The following is a 14873-nucleotide window of genomic DNA, read 5'->3' as shown; positions in this document are numbered from 1 at the left end:
ATTAAAGCTAGTTCTTCAGGACTTCAGGAGTGTCTGAACCATGATTAACGAGGGTGTGTTACTTATTGTACGGCTCTGATCATGGCTAATTACTTAACTAATTACTTGACTAGACCACTAATCACGTGGCCGCATGAGCCGCTGATTGGTCAGCCTCTTGCATGCATGCATGCATGGGCTGTCTGGTTGGCGCCTTTTCATGCACGCAGCCTTGTCTCTCTCACATGGTCGCCCTTAAGACCGGGAAGCTGTCTGAATTCTCATGTCTCTCTTCACTGACATTGCTTCTGCTTAAACCTTTTCTTGTTGCAGCTGCTAATTTAATCCATCCATCCATCCATCCCAGCTTTTGTTGCTAAGCACGCACTTGATGGCTTTATTAGCGCTAACTCTAGCTTAATTAGCTTTCTTCCACCGTGGGCTAATCATCTTCACAACGACTCTGGCTCTGGCCTCTCTTTTTGACCGGTGGTGATGATCTGGAGAAGAACATGTGCGTGCCAATGCAGTGCGAATCTTGGCGTGAAGTTTCGTCAGCTGTCACTGACATGTGGGCCCCGAGTATCAGCATTGTGTTTGGATGTTTCACCTGAAGATTACCCGGTCCTAGCTGCTGAACTTCTGAAGATTAAGATTCAGTAGCCCAAAGCTAGCTTCTTCAGTAGAACTTCAGTGAAGTTGGGCCCACTGTCAGTCAGAGAAGAAAAGAAGAGAGCATTCCCATATGTACGAAGATTAACAACATGTGTACAGTTTAGACAACAGTTAATTAGAGTGAAAAAAAATTCTAATGCTAATTTAATAAGGGGTACACCAGGAGCAAATTAAGTGGAGTAATCCAACAAAATGAAAAAGAAGCCTAGAGACACACACACACACACACAGAACTAATAGTACAATTTTGTAACTACAGAACTCTCCAATCTCCAATAAGACCGACATGGTGTTACAAGGAAGCAGGGTAGCCTGATGCTTAAACAGTGACTAATATCGGGACAGCTACAGCAATTGCAGTTAGACTCTTCTGCCTGAAGATGGAAAACCTACTGGAACTCAGATACATCTTTTACAAGTCAGAAAGAAATGAAGCCATCTTTGGCCGCCACCGGCGATCATGGTGTGCGGCTGCAGCAGTGACAGACCAGGAATTTCATGGATCCTGGTCAGTTCATCTCAGTTTCAGGCTCCAGAGGCGGTGACCTTCACATCGCCCGATGGTGTTCTCGCGCTGTCAGGTATCGACTGAGCAGGAGATGCCCAGCTCTGGTCTGGGTTGTATGCTGAGGTTACGATGTTTGTTGTTCTTGGGGCGACGGAGCTGTGCTGCCCTTGCTCGCTGCTGTGCGTATCGGTACTAGAGATTGGAACAGCAGGAGGAGTCTGTGCAAGGGCGGGTGCCGCTTCCACCCTAGGCTTCTTATTCTTCTGTTCCATTTGATAGCTTGGTAGGAAGCTTCCGACAACAATCTGGAATCCAAATGTATATTAGATGGCATTTCAATCACCTCAACACAGATAAATAGTACAACAAATGGACCGTGTTTGCTCGATTTATCAGACAAAACATGGAATGCGTTTCTGCCAAAAATGGGATCCATTCAGATCTCAATTGAAGGTAAGAAAAAGCACCTGAACAGGACTTGCTGCCACCAGAAGGCCAGCAACTCCACCACCGACAACACGGCCATCTGGGCTGGCAAGAGAAACGCTCATCCCACCTGACCGACTCCGTGTTCCGCTGTTTTCAGTAGGCATAAACGATCCAGACAAAGATAGCAACTCAAAACGTCCCTACAATAAAAATAGGGGAGATCAGCTGGGAACCATAAGGCCAATCAGAAAATTTTCATCTTTAGACAAATATACGAAATCATGTCATGGTAGATCTGAAACAAAAACAAAAAGGCATGTAAAGCATCGCTGTGTATGTCAAGAGTAGGTCTACAAACCTCGTAAGTTAATGTGCCACCCGAGGAATCAGGTTGACGCAGTGTAACGTTTGATATCACACCATTAGCAGATAGAATACAGATAGCTCGTGGTCCTTGTTGAGAAAATGATATGACCTTCATAGTCACATCCTGAATTACATGCAACAAACATCAGTACCACATATTATTAAGACTTTCAAAAAGAAGAATTTTAGAAAATAAGGAGCATAGCTATAACTATGCAAATATTTGCAAGAATAGAAGCATTTTAACAGGCTTGAAGGCCAAAACATAATACATAGAGAAGCATATCCAGTCTGATAAACAAAATTCGAGCATATCCAAAATTCATATCAAGGTTTGCAGCCCACCTAATCTAAGCAAAGCAGTAAAAACTAAAACGCCTTTCATCTGTTTATGTATAAAACATGATATAGCATAAAATGTTTCAAAATACATAAAATGATGCAAGTAATCACACTATGTTGCAGAAAAGCCTGAAACCATATGATTCACAACCATAAAACCTTCAACAAAACAGTCTGAAAATTTTACTTGCTCTGTAGTACAGTATTATTCAATCAAATTCAAGTAAAGAACACATTCAATCATTGTCAACAAGAACTCATACATCTTGATCAATTGAACCCAATGTAAGATGCCAGTGAAGACACAAGAAAACGTTGATTTTTACATACCTCTCCAGGAGCAACAGTGATGATGTGAGGAGTAAAATTCGCACCAGCAGAACAAGCCACCATTTCACCTGCCAGTACACACAATGGTTAACAAACTGACGGCAGGTAATTTCGAAACGAGGTAAAAATGCTCAAGAGATTGCAACAAGCGCAACGCGACTACAGCAGCCCGCGGACATTTCCATGACACTGAAATTTCAGTACTTTATGCATTCATGATGCTTGACAACGCTAGCATGCTCCAATCCAACCATTCCAGCTCGTACAACCTGCCAGAAAGACCAGATTCGCCAGGACATCGCGGCCTTTTCGTGTTGCCATCAGCAACGGCAGAAGCACAACAGAGACAGGGATGATGATTGATCGAAAGGTACCGGAGCCTAAGTACATCCTGACTCGCAGGATCTTCGCTTGATCCATCTCGATCCCAATCCAGTTCCACAGAACTAGTAACCACCACCACCATGCCACCCCCACAACGGGGCACAGCCCCACCATGCATGCAACCACAATAACAACAAGATGAGGCTTTGAGGATTCAGGATATGCCTCCATCTGGCCCCCACTACTCGCTTCTTCGAATCTTGGGAGGACACCAACAACCTGAGGTCCCTGACCATCTATCTGATCATGCAACGCAACACTACACTGGGGTGGATACTGGATAGAGCGGGAGGAGACAAAGAAATATTCGGATAAGAGAGGGACAGACAGACAGTGTCATGACAAGTAGTGACGCCTCAACCCCAATTACTACTTCTGCCATTGGCCCCCTCCTCCTCCTCCTCTAATCGCCTAATTAATTTCTCAGAGCTAAAAAATCAAAATTAAATTCTCTCTTGAGCAGAATTGGGTTGACAAAAAAAAATAAATCAAGTTTTATGGATTTTTTTTGGGAGGAAATTTGGGGGAGAGATGAGATGCGAGTAGGAGATGGATACCAACCAATGGAGTCGAAGTGGAAGCCGAACTGCTGCTGCTGGTGATGGTGCTGGTGTTGGTGGTGGTGATGGAGCTTGGCCGTGGAGGCGAAGTCGAGGGGGCGACCCCTCCCGCGCTTCATGGCGGCGCCCACCGCCGACGCCGGCGTGTAGGGCCCCACCGCGGAGGCCGCCATGGGTACCGACGCCGAGATCGGCGTCGCGTTCAGCGGCCGGATCAGGCTCCCGTCCGGCCCATACTTCCTCGGCCTCCCCCTCTTCTTCCCCACCTTCACCACCCCCGCCACCGGCGCCGCCGCCACCACAACTCCTCCTCCTCCCGCCGCCATAGGCGGCGGCGGCACCAGCACACCACCGCTCGAGCTACCCTGCTCGGCCACCGCCGCCTGCGGCTGGAAGCTCACCGTCGCCGCCGTTGCCTCGGTCGCCACGGCCACCGGCGCAACGCTCGCTTCCCCCGACTTGGCCTCCATGGTCCACACGCGAGCGCGACGACGACCTCCTCCTCCTCCTCAACCTAGTAGGGTTTCCGCCACGAGCTCTCGCCATTGGAGCTCACACACACTAACCCCATCTTCCTCACACACCTCCCTTAATCCCTTAAAACCTCTCAAAAATAAATCACCACCAAAAAAACAAAATAAATACACCTCCAAAAAAACCCACACAAAAATAAACCAAAAATCCAAAAATATTCCCTCAAAAATCACAACAAAAATCTCTCTACTCGCAACGAAGAGGCGAGAGGAGGAAGAAGACGAAGCGAGGAGAAGAGGAGCAGCAAGAGCAAAAGGGAAGGAATGGAAATGGGGGCGAAATAAAAAGCCAAAACTAAAAGCAAAAAAGGAAGAGGAGAGAGAGGGGACATAAATTAATAAATTAATTAACGAATTAAAAAAACGGAGTAAAATTTTAAAACCGAATTAAATTATCGGGGTATTAAATTAGTGCCGCGTTTTGGTAAAGAAACCGAAATTGTCGTTGTTTCGTAGGAGAGAGAGGATGCGTACAAAAGCGGGGCCGAGTTTTTAATGCGGAAATCGAAAAATGCCCGTTGCCTTTTGCTTGCCGGGGGGGGCAAAACGGGAAAACCACTTTAATACCGGATTAAATATAGGATAATTTCGAGGGGCTCATGGGTAATTAGCCACGAAGCTATTGAAGCGAGGGGGTTTGACCCTGGGTAGGGGTTGGAATTACGGGTTTTGCCACCCGTGTCTCATCTTGTCGTCTTGCAGTTGCGGCGGGTCAAACGTGTCAAAGCGTACAGACACGCAGACTACAGTGTGAGTGAGTGGTGACAGTAGGGAGGGAGATGAGCCGATCCGTGTGGAAGCAGCTAATCTTCCGGGTTTTTTTTCAACGGGTTGTCCGGTGGGAAATGGAGCAGCTACGCTCACACCGGCTTTCCAACAGTTCAGTGTCGTAGTATTTCATGCCTAACTTGTCTTGTGATGGGTGGCGAGTGACGAAGGTTGTGTTCTTTAGCGGGAGCTGGGAACACGTAGAACAAAGTGATCCATTAGTGTGTGATTGATTAAGTATTATCTTTTTTTTAACAATACATCAATATGATTTTTTAAAGCAACTTCTGTATTGAGTTACTTTTGCAAAAAAAAAAAAATACACAGTTTGATAGTTCAGAAAGCGTACGCGTGGAAAATAAGAGCGAGATGGAAAAGCTAACAGAAGAACTTAGCCGAAGTATCATTAGAAAACTATGTGTTTGTTTCCTCGTGCGAGAATTGTTAAGAGAAAAAATGATGTATGTATTGTTTTAAAGCTGTACCGAATAGTAGCTTCTTTTATGGATCGTTTAGAGTAGTGTATTGTTGCTATCTTCTTATGATGGTTTTTTTTAGTCCCTACATTTTGTGCACCAAAACCAGAGGTTATCTGAGAAAGGGGATATTTATAAGCTACATCTTTTATAAGAACAGCATAATTTTTTCTCTATCTAACAAGGATTTTTTTTGTCTAGTATAATTTGATGTAATATTTTTTGTACAATTTTTTTGGCAGAGAATTCCAAAAAATAAATCCTTTCAAGCCATGAAGAAATTCCTAATGTAGGTGGTATGAAAAGAATATGGTGGTTGGAGCTACCACCTTTATGTTTATAAGTTTTTGCAAACCACATACATTAGACATATCCACCCTTTTGTCCAAATGCCCAACATGTTGTGCAAGATAAAACAACAAAACAAAAATATAGAAACACAATGAATACGCCAAACTCTCCACTAGAGAATAAAAGCCGACTCACAAGCACAAAGTAACTACTCTTAATTATGATATCCTTATCTTGTTGTATTTGTTAGAGTCCAAACAAGTTTAAATTAGTACGAACACTTGTAAAACAAAAGGAAAGGAAAAGAAGAAACCATTATGACGGAGCGTGGGGCTCCTCACCGGGAGACCGTGCAGGTCCCCCTTTGCCGGTTCGGCCGGGGGCCCTGGGTGAGATCCTAAGCTCCTAGTCTGTGTGTGGAAGGTTCGCGAGAATGGAAACACACAAGACACGGGCGATGTATACAGGTTCGGGCCGCTGAGAAGCGTAATACCCTACTCCTGTGTTTTGGTGGATCTATGTATGAAGAAGCTACAAAAGAGCTGGAGAACCAGAGAGCTCTTACTCTCTCCCTCTCTGATCGTTCTGGATCCGAAAAAAAAAATCCCCCTTCTAAGTGGGCAAGGTCCTCCTTTTATACCTCAAGGGGATACCACATGCACCATCTCTCTCTTTTTTGTGGGGACTTATCCTATCTTTTCATAAACAGACGGAGACTTGTATGGTTACCGTCCGAATGACCTTCTGATGGGACGGCCCATACCTACCTCCACTTCCGCCGGAAGCAGGCGCGACGTGGGAACATGGCTGTCTGCTGACGACATGACCAGTGTCAGACCGGTCACAAATCGGTCATTCTTGTCCACCACGCGTCAGTTTATCAATCTGCATGTTCGCCCCTCTTCATACAATGTCTTGCTTGTAATGGTTAGGATGAAGCCTGGTATATATCTGACCGGGACCAACGTGCCATCTCCAGGAGCTAACACGCCGGCTCCGGCTAGGGACGAGTGCTTGGAGGCTCTCATCCTGACGGGATGGGGCGAGGCGTGCGTCAGACCGCCTGTCGCCACCTAACCCACGATCTAATCGGTCTGTGACTGGTCACTGACCGGATAAACGAGCGCGCTGCACTGCGTTACATGCGGCGTGACGCGCTCGTCCAAACCGCAATAAATGTGGTTAGGTGAGCCCCGCTATGCTCACCTACCCCATATACGCGGCGCAAAACCCACAAGGGGTCGGGGCGCCTCGGCCCTCGGGGCCGAGACGGGAGCGGTCCGACCCCTCGGGGAGACAAAGAGAAGGGCGGCCGTATCACCCTCGGGCCCGACCCCCCCCCCCCCCGAGGGGATTAGGCCACGTGGGTGATCGTGTCTGCCTCAAGTCTCTAAGTCATGATACTCCCGGTCCCATGTCACCGACAGTAGCCCCCGGCGTTATGCCAGGGCGATCGCCCTCCTCGAGGGAAGCGGTCGGGCGTGACGCCACTTCCTAAGGCCTGGTGACAGGTGGGGCCGGTCTAAAAATCGGGACAAGCCGGTTCGTTTTTCCTGGAGATATGGTGATGGCGCTTCGGTCGGCGAGCGTAATTAACGCGCGCACGAGATGTTCCATCTCGACTGCCACAGCCGCATATCCACCTCATGCACCGCAAATGGGCGAATGGGATTAGTGGAAGCGTGGGCGCGAGAAACGAGGGGGCAAGATAGTGGGCGCGAGAAACGAGGAGCCGGACACAGCATTGGCAAGGGTATAAAGTCGCCGAGGAAGAGATTTGCTTCCTTCCTTTCGCCATTATTCCCCTTGTCTTCGCCGCTTGCGCCCTAACTCCTTGTTTCCTGTGCCCTACCTTCGCCACACGCGCTCGCTCTCAAACATCTCTTCTTTCGGCGTCATGGCATGGGGCTCCGCTCCGCTTGACGGTAGCGTGCTGCCGCCTTCCCGCATCGTGAGCGAGAGACAGGCCGGGCTGCCGCGCCGCTTCATGCCGGAATCTGCCACCGGCCGGGAGATAGTCTCGCTGGGCGAGGGATGCCCGGCGCCACGCTACCCGGGGCGGTCTGTCTTCTTCCTCCCTTTTGCTATGGCAGGGCTGGTTCCGCCATTTTCTTCTTTCTTCATGGATGTTCTGGAGTTTTACGATCTCCAGATGGCGCACCTCACCCCCAACGCGGTAATGACATTGGCCATCTTCGCGCACCTGTGCGAGATGTTCATCGGGGTGCGCCCATCCCTTCGGCTGTTCCGGTGGTTCTTCACCGTACAGCCGGTGTCGCCGCCGTCGGTGGTTGGTGGTTGCTACTTCCAGCCGCGGGGGCCGGTGCTGAACCGCTACATTCCCTGCGTCCTCCGCAAGAAGTGGGATGACTGGAAGAGCGACTGGTTCTACACCCCCCTCGCCGACGAAGCGCGCCTCCGACTTCCGAGCCAGCCTCCAGCGCAGGCCTCCAACTGGCGGGCGCCGGTAGATCTGGGAGATGGCTACGACGCCGTCCTCGACCGCCTAGCGGGCCTGCGATCCCAGGGGCTCACAGGGGCCATGGTGTTCGGCGACTATCTTCGTCGCCGGATCGCGCCACTCCAGCGGCGCGCCTGGGGCGCCTGGGAGTACACCGGGTCCGAGGACTGTATGAGGACCCACCAGGGGGTCAGATGGGACTGGGCTCCTGAGGACTTCAAGATAGTGGTCCAACGGGTGCTGAATCTCAGTTCCGTGGAGGCATCCCTCATTCCTCAAGGAGTCCTCCCCCTCTGCAGCGATCTAGACCGCGCCTCCATCCTGACCATCATGCAGGCGGTCGGGGCGTCGGAGGAGCGGGCTCCTCGAGGCCACGATGACGCGGGCGGGAGCCGCAGGGGGGAACAATCTACCCCGGGAGGGGGTCGTGCTTCTGGGCCCCGCGACGGGGGCCCGGGGAGCGGCCGCCCTGCCGACGCCCGGGGGAAGAGGAAGCAGGAAGGAGCCCCTCCCCCATCTCCTCCCCGAGGGGGCGGGGTGGCGCGTGCCAGCAGCAGGCGCCCGGAGGGGGCTACGCCGACGTCGCAGCCCGAGGGGGAGCGGAAGAAAAAACGGCTCCGCAAGATGGGGGGGACAGAACCATCCCGGGGAAACCTCATTTCCCCTCCAAGGTGGTCGTTTAACCGACCCCCTCGCAGGTTCGTCCCACGCCCATCGTGGCCGTATTCATTTCCTCAACGCGAGTTTTCACTCATCCATCTTGTTTGTCTTCTGGTCTTTCTTCTGTTTCAGCGAGATCCCGTCGCGTCCCTCCCGCCATTCCAAGTCCGGCCAGTCTGAGGCCGAGGACCCGGCGACCACAGAGGCTCGGAGGCGGGAATCTGACCGGCGAGAAGCCGCGGATCGCCTACGGGAAGCCGAGGAGGCCGCCCAGGTGGCCGTCCGAGCTCGCCAAGCTGAAGAAGCCGCTCGGGAGGAGGCCAGACTTCGCCAGGCCGAGGCGGCGACGACTTCCAAGGCAGCTCGCGACGAGGCCGCGGGCGCATCGCTTGGGCCCACTCCCTCGGGCGACGCTCAGGACAAGCCAGGTCCGGGGGACATCCCTGAGTCCGGCACGTCCATCGGCGGGCCGAGCCACGCGGCATCCTCACCGAGGCGGCTCTTCCCCACGCCTTCCGTTGCTTCACTGAGCGCAGAACCCCTTCTGCAGGCCTTGGCCGTCGCAAACACCACGGTGTTGGACGGGTTAAGTGCCCAAGTGGAGGCCCTGCAAGCAGAGCGGGCGGAGCTTGACGCCGCATGGGCGCGTGTCGAAGAGGGGCAACGCTCGGTGGAGGCCATGGTGGAGGTGGGCCGCAAGGCACACCGCCGGCACGTCTCAGAGCTCGAAGCCCGTCGGAAGGTGCTGGGGGAGATCGCCAAGGAGGTGGAGGAGGAGCGGGGGGCTGCCCTCATCGCCACCACCGTGATGAACGAGGCGCAGGACACCCTCCGCCTTCAATACGGGAGCTGGGAGGCGGAGCTAGGGAAAAAGCTCGACGCCGCCCGGGGGGTCCTTGACGCTGCCGCTGCCCGAGAACGGCGGGCGGCGGAGACCGAGGTGGCATCCCGGCGGCGCGAAGAAGCCCTTGAGGCCCGTGCCATGGCGCTGGAAGAGCGTGCCTGCGCCGTGGAGAGGGACCTGGCGGATCGCGAGGCCGCTGTTGCTATTCGGGAGTCACACTGGCGGTGCACGAAGCCGCCTATGCCGAAGAAGAGTCCGCGCTCCGCCTCCGCGAGGACGCGCTCACCGAGCGGGAGCGAGCTCTCGAGGAGGCCGAGGCCGCGGCTCAACGGCTGGCGGACAGCCTGTCCCTCCGCAAGGCTGCGCAAGAGGAACAAGCGCGTCGCAATCTGGAAAGTGCCTGCGCCGAGAGGGCCGCACTGAACCAGCGGGCCGCTGAACTCGAGGCGCAGGCAAGGGAGCTGGATGCAAGGGCGCGTAGCGGCGGGGCGGCCACGGGCGACAGCGACTTAACCGCCCGCCTCGCAGCTGCCGAACACACCATCGCCGATCTGCAGGGCGCGCTAGACTCGTCCGCCGGGGAGGTCGAGGCCCTCCGCTTGGCAGGCGAGGTAGGGCCCGGCATGCTTCGGGACGCCGTCTCCCGTCTAGACCGCGCCGGCCGGCAGGCGGGCCTCTGGGGCGGGCGGACTGCGAAGTACGCCGCCAACCAGGGGGGCCACGCCCAGCGCTTCTCGGAGATAGCCGGGACTCGCCCAAGGAGCGGTGGAGCTCGTACTGGCGAGTTACCAAGCCAGGGATCCCGACTTCTCCCCATGGACGGCGCTGGACGAGTTCCCTCCCGGGACCGAGGATGGCGCGCGCGCGCAGGTCCGGGACGCCGCCGACCATATCGTCCACAGCTTCGAGGGTTCGGCCCCTCGGCTCGCGTTCGCCCTCAACTCCGACGAGGAGGACGATGACGGCAGTGTGGGCGACAGTGGCGACGAGGCTGGCGACCCGGGTGCATCGGAATGAGCCCCCAGGCCCCCACCAATCTTTAAATAGTTTATTCTTTTCTTCTTCCGAGGCCTTCGGGCCCCCTTCTTGTATAGACTAATTTAATCTGCAATCAAATAAAGAGGAAATTTTTTGTGTCAATTCTATTTGTTGTGTGTATGAGACGAGGATGCCTGTGCCGCGGTCCTTTTGTGTCTTGGCTTGAACAAGGGCTCGTGCCCAGGTCCTAGTCCTCAAATGGCTCGGGTCGGGGCTAGCGCCTGGGGAGATCCACATGTCGAGACTGGCCAGGCCGGGAGCATGGTGACCGAGGGTTATGGGTGACCCGATTGTGGGTTTTTGCCGATTCCCCCCCGGAGTTCACCACACCCCGGGGCACGGCTCGGTTCTGGGCCCCGTTTGGCGATTTTAGCCGACCCGAGCCCCCGAGGGCAGGATTGAACACGAGTGACCTATTTCAAGTCAAGATCCTTCAAAAGGAAACAACAGCACAGATACAGCCTTTAGGAAATCGAAAATGCTTTTATTGAAATACAGATATAAGAGAAATAAGAATATGCATATGTGGTAGCCCCCGGCCAACCCTGCACGCCCGAGGGGGGTGCGGGGTTGGCCCGAGCCCAAAACCTAACACCTGATCCCCCTTTAGGGGTAGAAGCGACGAAGGTGTTCGATGTTCCACGGGTTAGGCAACTCTGTGCCGTCGCCCGTGGCCAGCCGAACGGAGCCCGGCCGGGGGACGCCGATCACTCGATACGGACCCTCCCACATTGGTGAGAGCTTGCTCAATCCAGCACACGTTTGGACGCGGCATAGGACGAGGTCGTCGACGCAGAGTGATCGGGCCCGGACGTGGCGCTGATGGTAGCGCCGCAGGCTCTGCTGGTAGCGCGCGGCTCGGAGGGCCACGCGCCGCCTTCGCTCTTCCAAGTAGTCGAGGTCATCTCTGCGAAGCTGATCTTGATCAGCCTCGCAGTACATGGTGGCCCGAGGGGACCTCAGGGTGAGCTCGGATGGGAGAACCGCTTCCGCGCCGTAGACGAGGAAGAAAGGCGTTTCCCCGGTTTGCTCGGCTTGGCGTGGTTCGGTTCGCCCAGAGCACCGCTGGCAACTCCTCGATCCACGAATCGCCGTGCTTCTTGAGGATGTTGAAGGTCTTGGTTTTAAGGCCTCTGAGGATTTCCGCATTGGCGCGCTCCACTTGGCCGTTGCTTCTGGGGTGGGCAGGTGAGGCGAAGCAGAGCTTGATGCCCATGTCTTCGCAGTAATCGCCGAAAAGTTCACTAGTGAATTGGGTGCCGTTATCCGTAATAATACGGTTAGGCACTCCAAACCGGGCTGTGATGCCCTTAATGAATTTAAGTGCGGAGTGCTTATCGATCTTGACGACCGGATAAGCCTCGGGCCACTTAGTGAACTTGTCGATCGCGACATACAGATACTCAAACCCGCCCGGGGCCCGCCTAAACGGTCCCAGAATATCGAGCCCCCAGACAGCAAATGGCCATGAAAGTGGTATGATCTACAGGGCCTGGGCCGGCTGATGGATTTGCTTGGCGTGGAATTGACACGCTCTGCATCGCCGGACCAGGTCGACCGCATCATTGAGAGCTGTCGGCCAATAGAAACCTTGTCGAAAGGCTTTGCCAACCAAGGTGCGCGAGGCGGAGTGGGCTCCGCATTCGCCTTCATGGATATCGGCAAGAAGCTCGACGCCTTGTTCCCGAGGAATGCACTTCAGGAGGATTCCGTTAGCCGCGCGCCGATAGAGGGTCCCTTCTACCAGCACGTAGCGTTTGGAGATGCGCTGGACGCGTTCACTCCCTTCGCGGTCCTCGAGTAGAGTCTTATCTGTGAGGTATGCTTGATCTCAGCGATCCAAGCAATCAATCTAAGGGAGCTGGGAGCGCTCCCCTCGGGTCCCGAGGCCTGGACTCCGACGGGCATCGGGGGCCTGTCAGGCGCGTCCGTCTCCCCTAAGGGGTCGGGTCGCGCCGACGGCTGGGCAAGCCTTTCTTCAAAGGCGCCCAGTGGGGTCTGGGCTCGCGAGGAAGCGAGCCGTGAGAGTTCGTCGGCAACCGTGTTATCCCGTCTGGGCACGTGCCGAAGCTCTATCCCGTCAAAATGGCGCTCCATACGCCGTACTTGGCGCACGTAAGCGTCCATCTGCGGGTCAGAGCACCGGTACTCCTTACAGACCTGGTTAACGACCAGCTGGGAGTCGCCTAACACCAGGAGGCGGCGGATCCCCAGTCCAGCTGCCACCCTGAGTCCCGCAAGGAGTCCCTCGTACTCTGCCATATTATTGGTCACCCGAAAGTCAAGGCGAACCAAATATCTGAGGACGTCTCCGCTCGGCGAGGTCAACGTGACCCCCGCACCGGCGCCCTGAAGAGACAGGGAGCCGTCGAACTGCATCACCCAGTGGGCGGTGTGGGGCAGCTGCGAGGGGCCCGAGCTGGCCTCGGGGACTGAGACGGGCTCGGGTGCTGGGGTCCACTCTGCCACAAAATCGGCGAGGGCCTGGCTCTTGATAGCGTGGCGTGGTTCAAAGTGCAAATCAAACTCAGAAAGTTCGATTGCCCATTTCACCACCCGTCCAGTACCCTCTCGATTATGCAAGATTTGGCCGAGGGGGTAAGACGTAACCACCGTGACCCGATGCGCCTGGAAATAATGGCGCAGTTTCCTCGAAGCCATCAGAATAGCGTAAAGCATCTTCTGGGCCTGAGGGTATCGGGTCTTGGCGTCCCGGAGGGCCTCACTAACAAAGTAGACGGGCCGCTGCACCTTTCGGTGGGGCCGATCCTCTTCGCTAGGGGCCACATCCCTGGGGCGCTCTTTGTCCAAGCGGCCTCGCGGGGTGCACTCGTCTTCTGTGCCGACGACCTCGGGGTCGGAGGACGACAGGGGCGGCCTTCCCACAGTGGCCTCGGGGCCGTCCTGGGGGTCGGGGGCTCCTGGCGTCGTCGGACAAGCAGGCAAAGGGCCAACTCCGGTCGTCAGGGGCCTTAGGCCACCGTTCGGCTCGGGGGCCTCTTCTCCCTGCTCTCTCCCGGGTCGAGTCGGCACAGGGTTAGCCTCGGGGTCAGAGGGCGATAGGTGCGGCCTTCCCGCAGTGGCCCTCGGGCCATCCTGGGGGTCGGGGGCACCTGGCACCGTCTAACAAGCGGGCAGAGGGCCTGCTCCGGTCGTCGGGGGCCTTGGGCCACCGTTCGGCTCGGGGGCCTCTCCTCCCTGCTCTCTCCCGGGCCAAGCCAGCACAGGGTGGGGGTGCGCGGAATGAGGATTGTCCTCATCGCGCTCCGCAACCAACGCCGCACTAACCACTTGCGGGGTCGCCGCTAAGTAGAGTAGCAAGGGTTCATTTGGCTCCGGGGCGACCAGAACTGGGGGAGAGCTGAGATACGCCTTCAACTGAGTGAGGGCACGTTCAGCTTCCTCCGTCCAAGTAAACGGCCCGGAGCGTTTGAGGAGCTTAAATAAGGGTAGCGCCTTCTCTCCCAGCCTCGATATGAACCGACTTAGGGCGGCCATGCAACCGGTGACGCATTGCACATCCCTAAGCTTGCTGGGGGGGCGCATCCGCTCTATAGCTCGTATCTTCTCGGGGTTGGCCTCGATGCCTCGGGCAGAGACCAAAAACCCGAGAAGCTTGCCCGCAGGTACACCGAACACGCACTTATCGGGGTTCAGTTTTATGCGGGCGGAGCGGAGACTCTCAAAAGTTTCCGCTAGATCCGAGAGTAAGGTCTCTTGGTTGCGCGTCTTTACAACCAAGTCATCGACATAAGCCTCAACATTACGTCCTATTCGGCTACCCAAAGAATTTCGAGTAGTACGTTGAAAAGTAGGACCTGCATTCTTTAACCCGAAGGGCATTGTCGTATAACAATAAGTTCCTATGGGGGTAATGAATGCAGTTTTTTCCTCATCCTCCCTAGCCATGCGAATCTGATGGTAACCAGAGTATGCATCTAGAAAACACAAAAGGTCGCACCCCGCTGTGGAGTCAACAATCTGATCTATGCGAGGCAGAGGGTAAGGGTCCTTAGGACATGCCTTGTTAAGGTCGGTGTAGTCGATGCACATCCGAAGCTTGCCGTTCGCCTTGGGAACGACCACCGGGTTCGCCAGCCACTCCGGATGGATGACCTCGCGGATGAATCCGGCCTCCAGAAGTCGCGCCACCTCCTCGCGGATGAAGGCTTGACGTTCCGGGGCCTGCCGCCGTACTTTCTGCCGGACCGGCCTTGCGCCCGACCGCA

The 14873-nt window shown here is 55.0% G+C and overlaps 1 protein-coding gene across 1 annotated transcript; it reads right to left on the bottom strand.

Moving 5' to 3' along the window:
- Positions 1-769: 769 nt before the first annotated feature.
- On the bottom strand, positions 770-4358 carry LOC4344529 (AT-hook motif nuclear-localized protein 1). The gene is made up of 5 exons (XM_015795586.3): positions 3575-4358; positions 2630-2697; positions 1950-2081; positions 1630-1791; positions 770-1467 (listed from the first exon to the last, which is right to left on the bottom strand). The coding sequence occupies exons 1-5, from the start codon at positions 4041-4043 to the stop codon at positions 1180-1182; spliced, it is 1119 nt and encodes a 372-aa protein (XP_015651072.1). The 5' UTR covers positions 4044-4358; the 3' UTR covers positions 770-1179.
- Positions 4359-14873: the final 10515 nt, after the last annotated feature.

Source organism: Oryza sativa, chromosome 8, assembly GCF_034140825.1.
Source record: "Oryza sativa Japonica Group chromosome 8, ASM3414082v1".
Lineage (NCBI taxonomy): Eukaryota > Viridiplantae > Streptophyta > Magnoliopsida > Poales > Poaceae > Oryza > Oryza sativa.
This window is presented reverse-complemented; position numbering and strand designations above follow the sequence as displayed.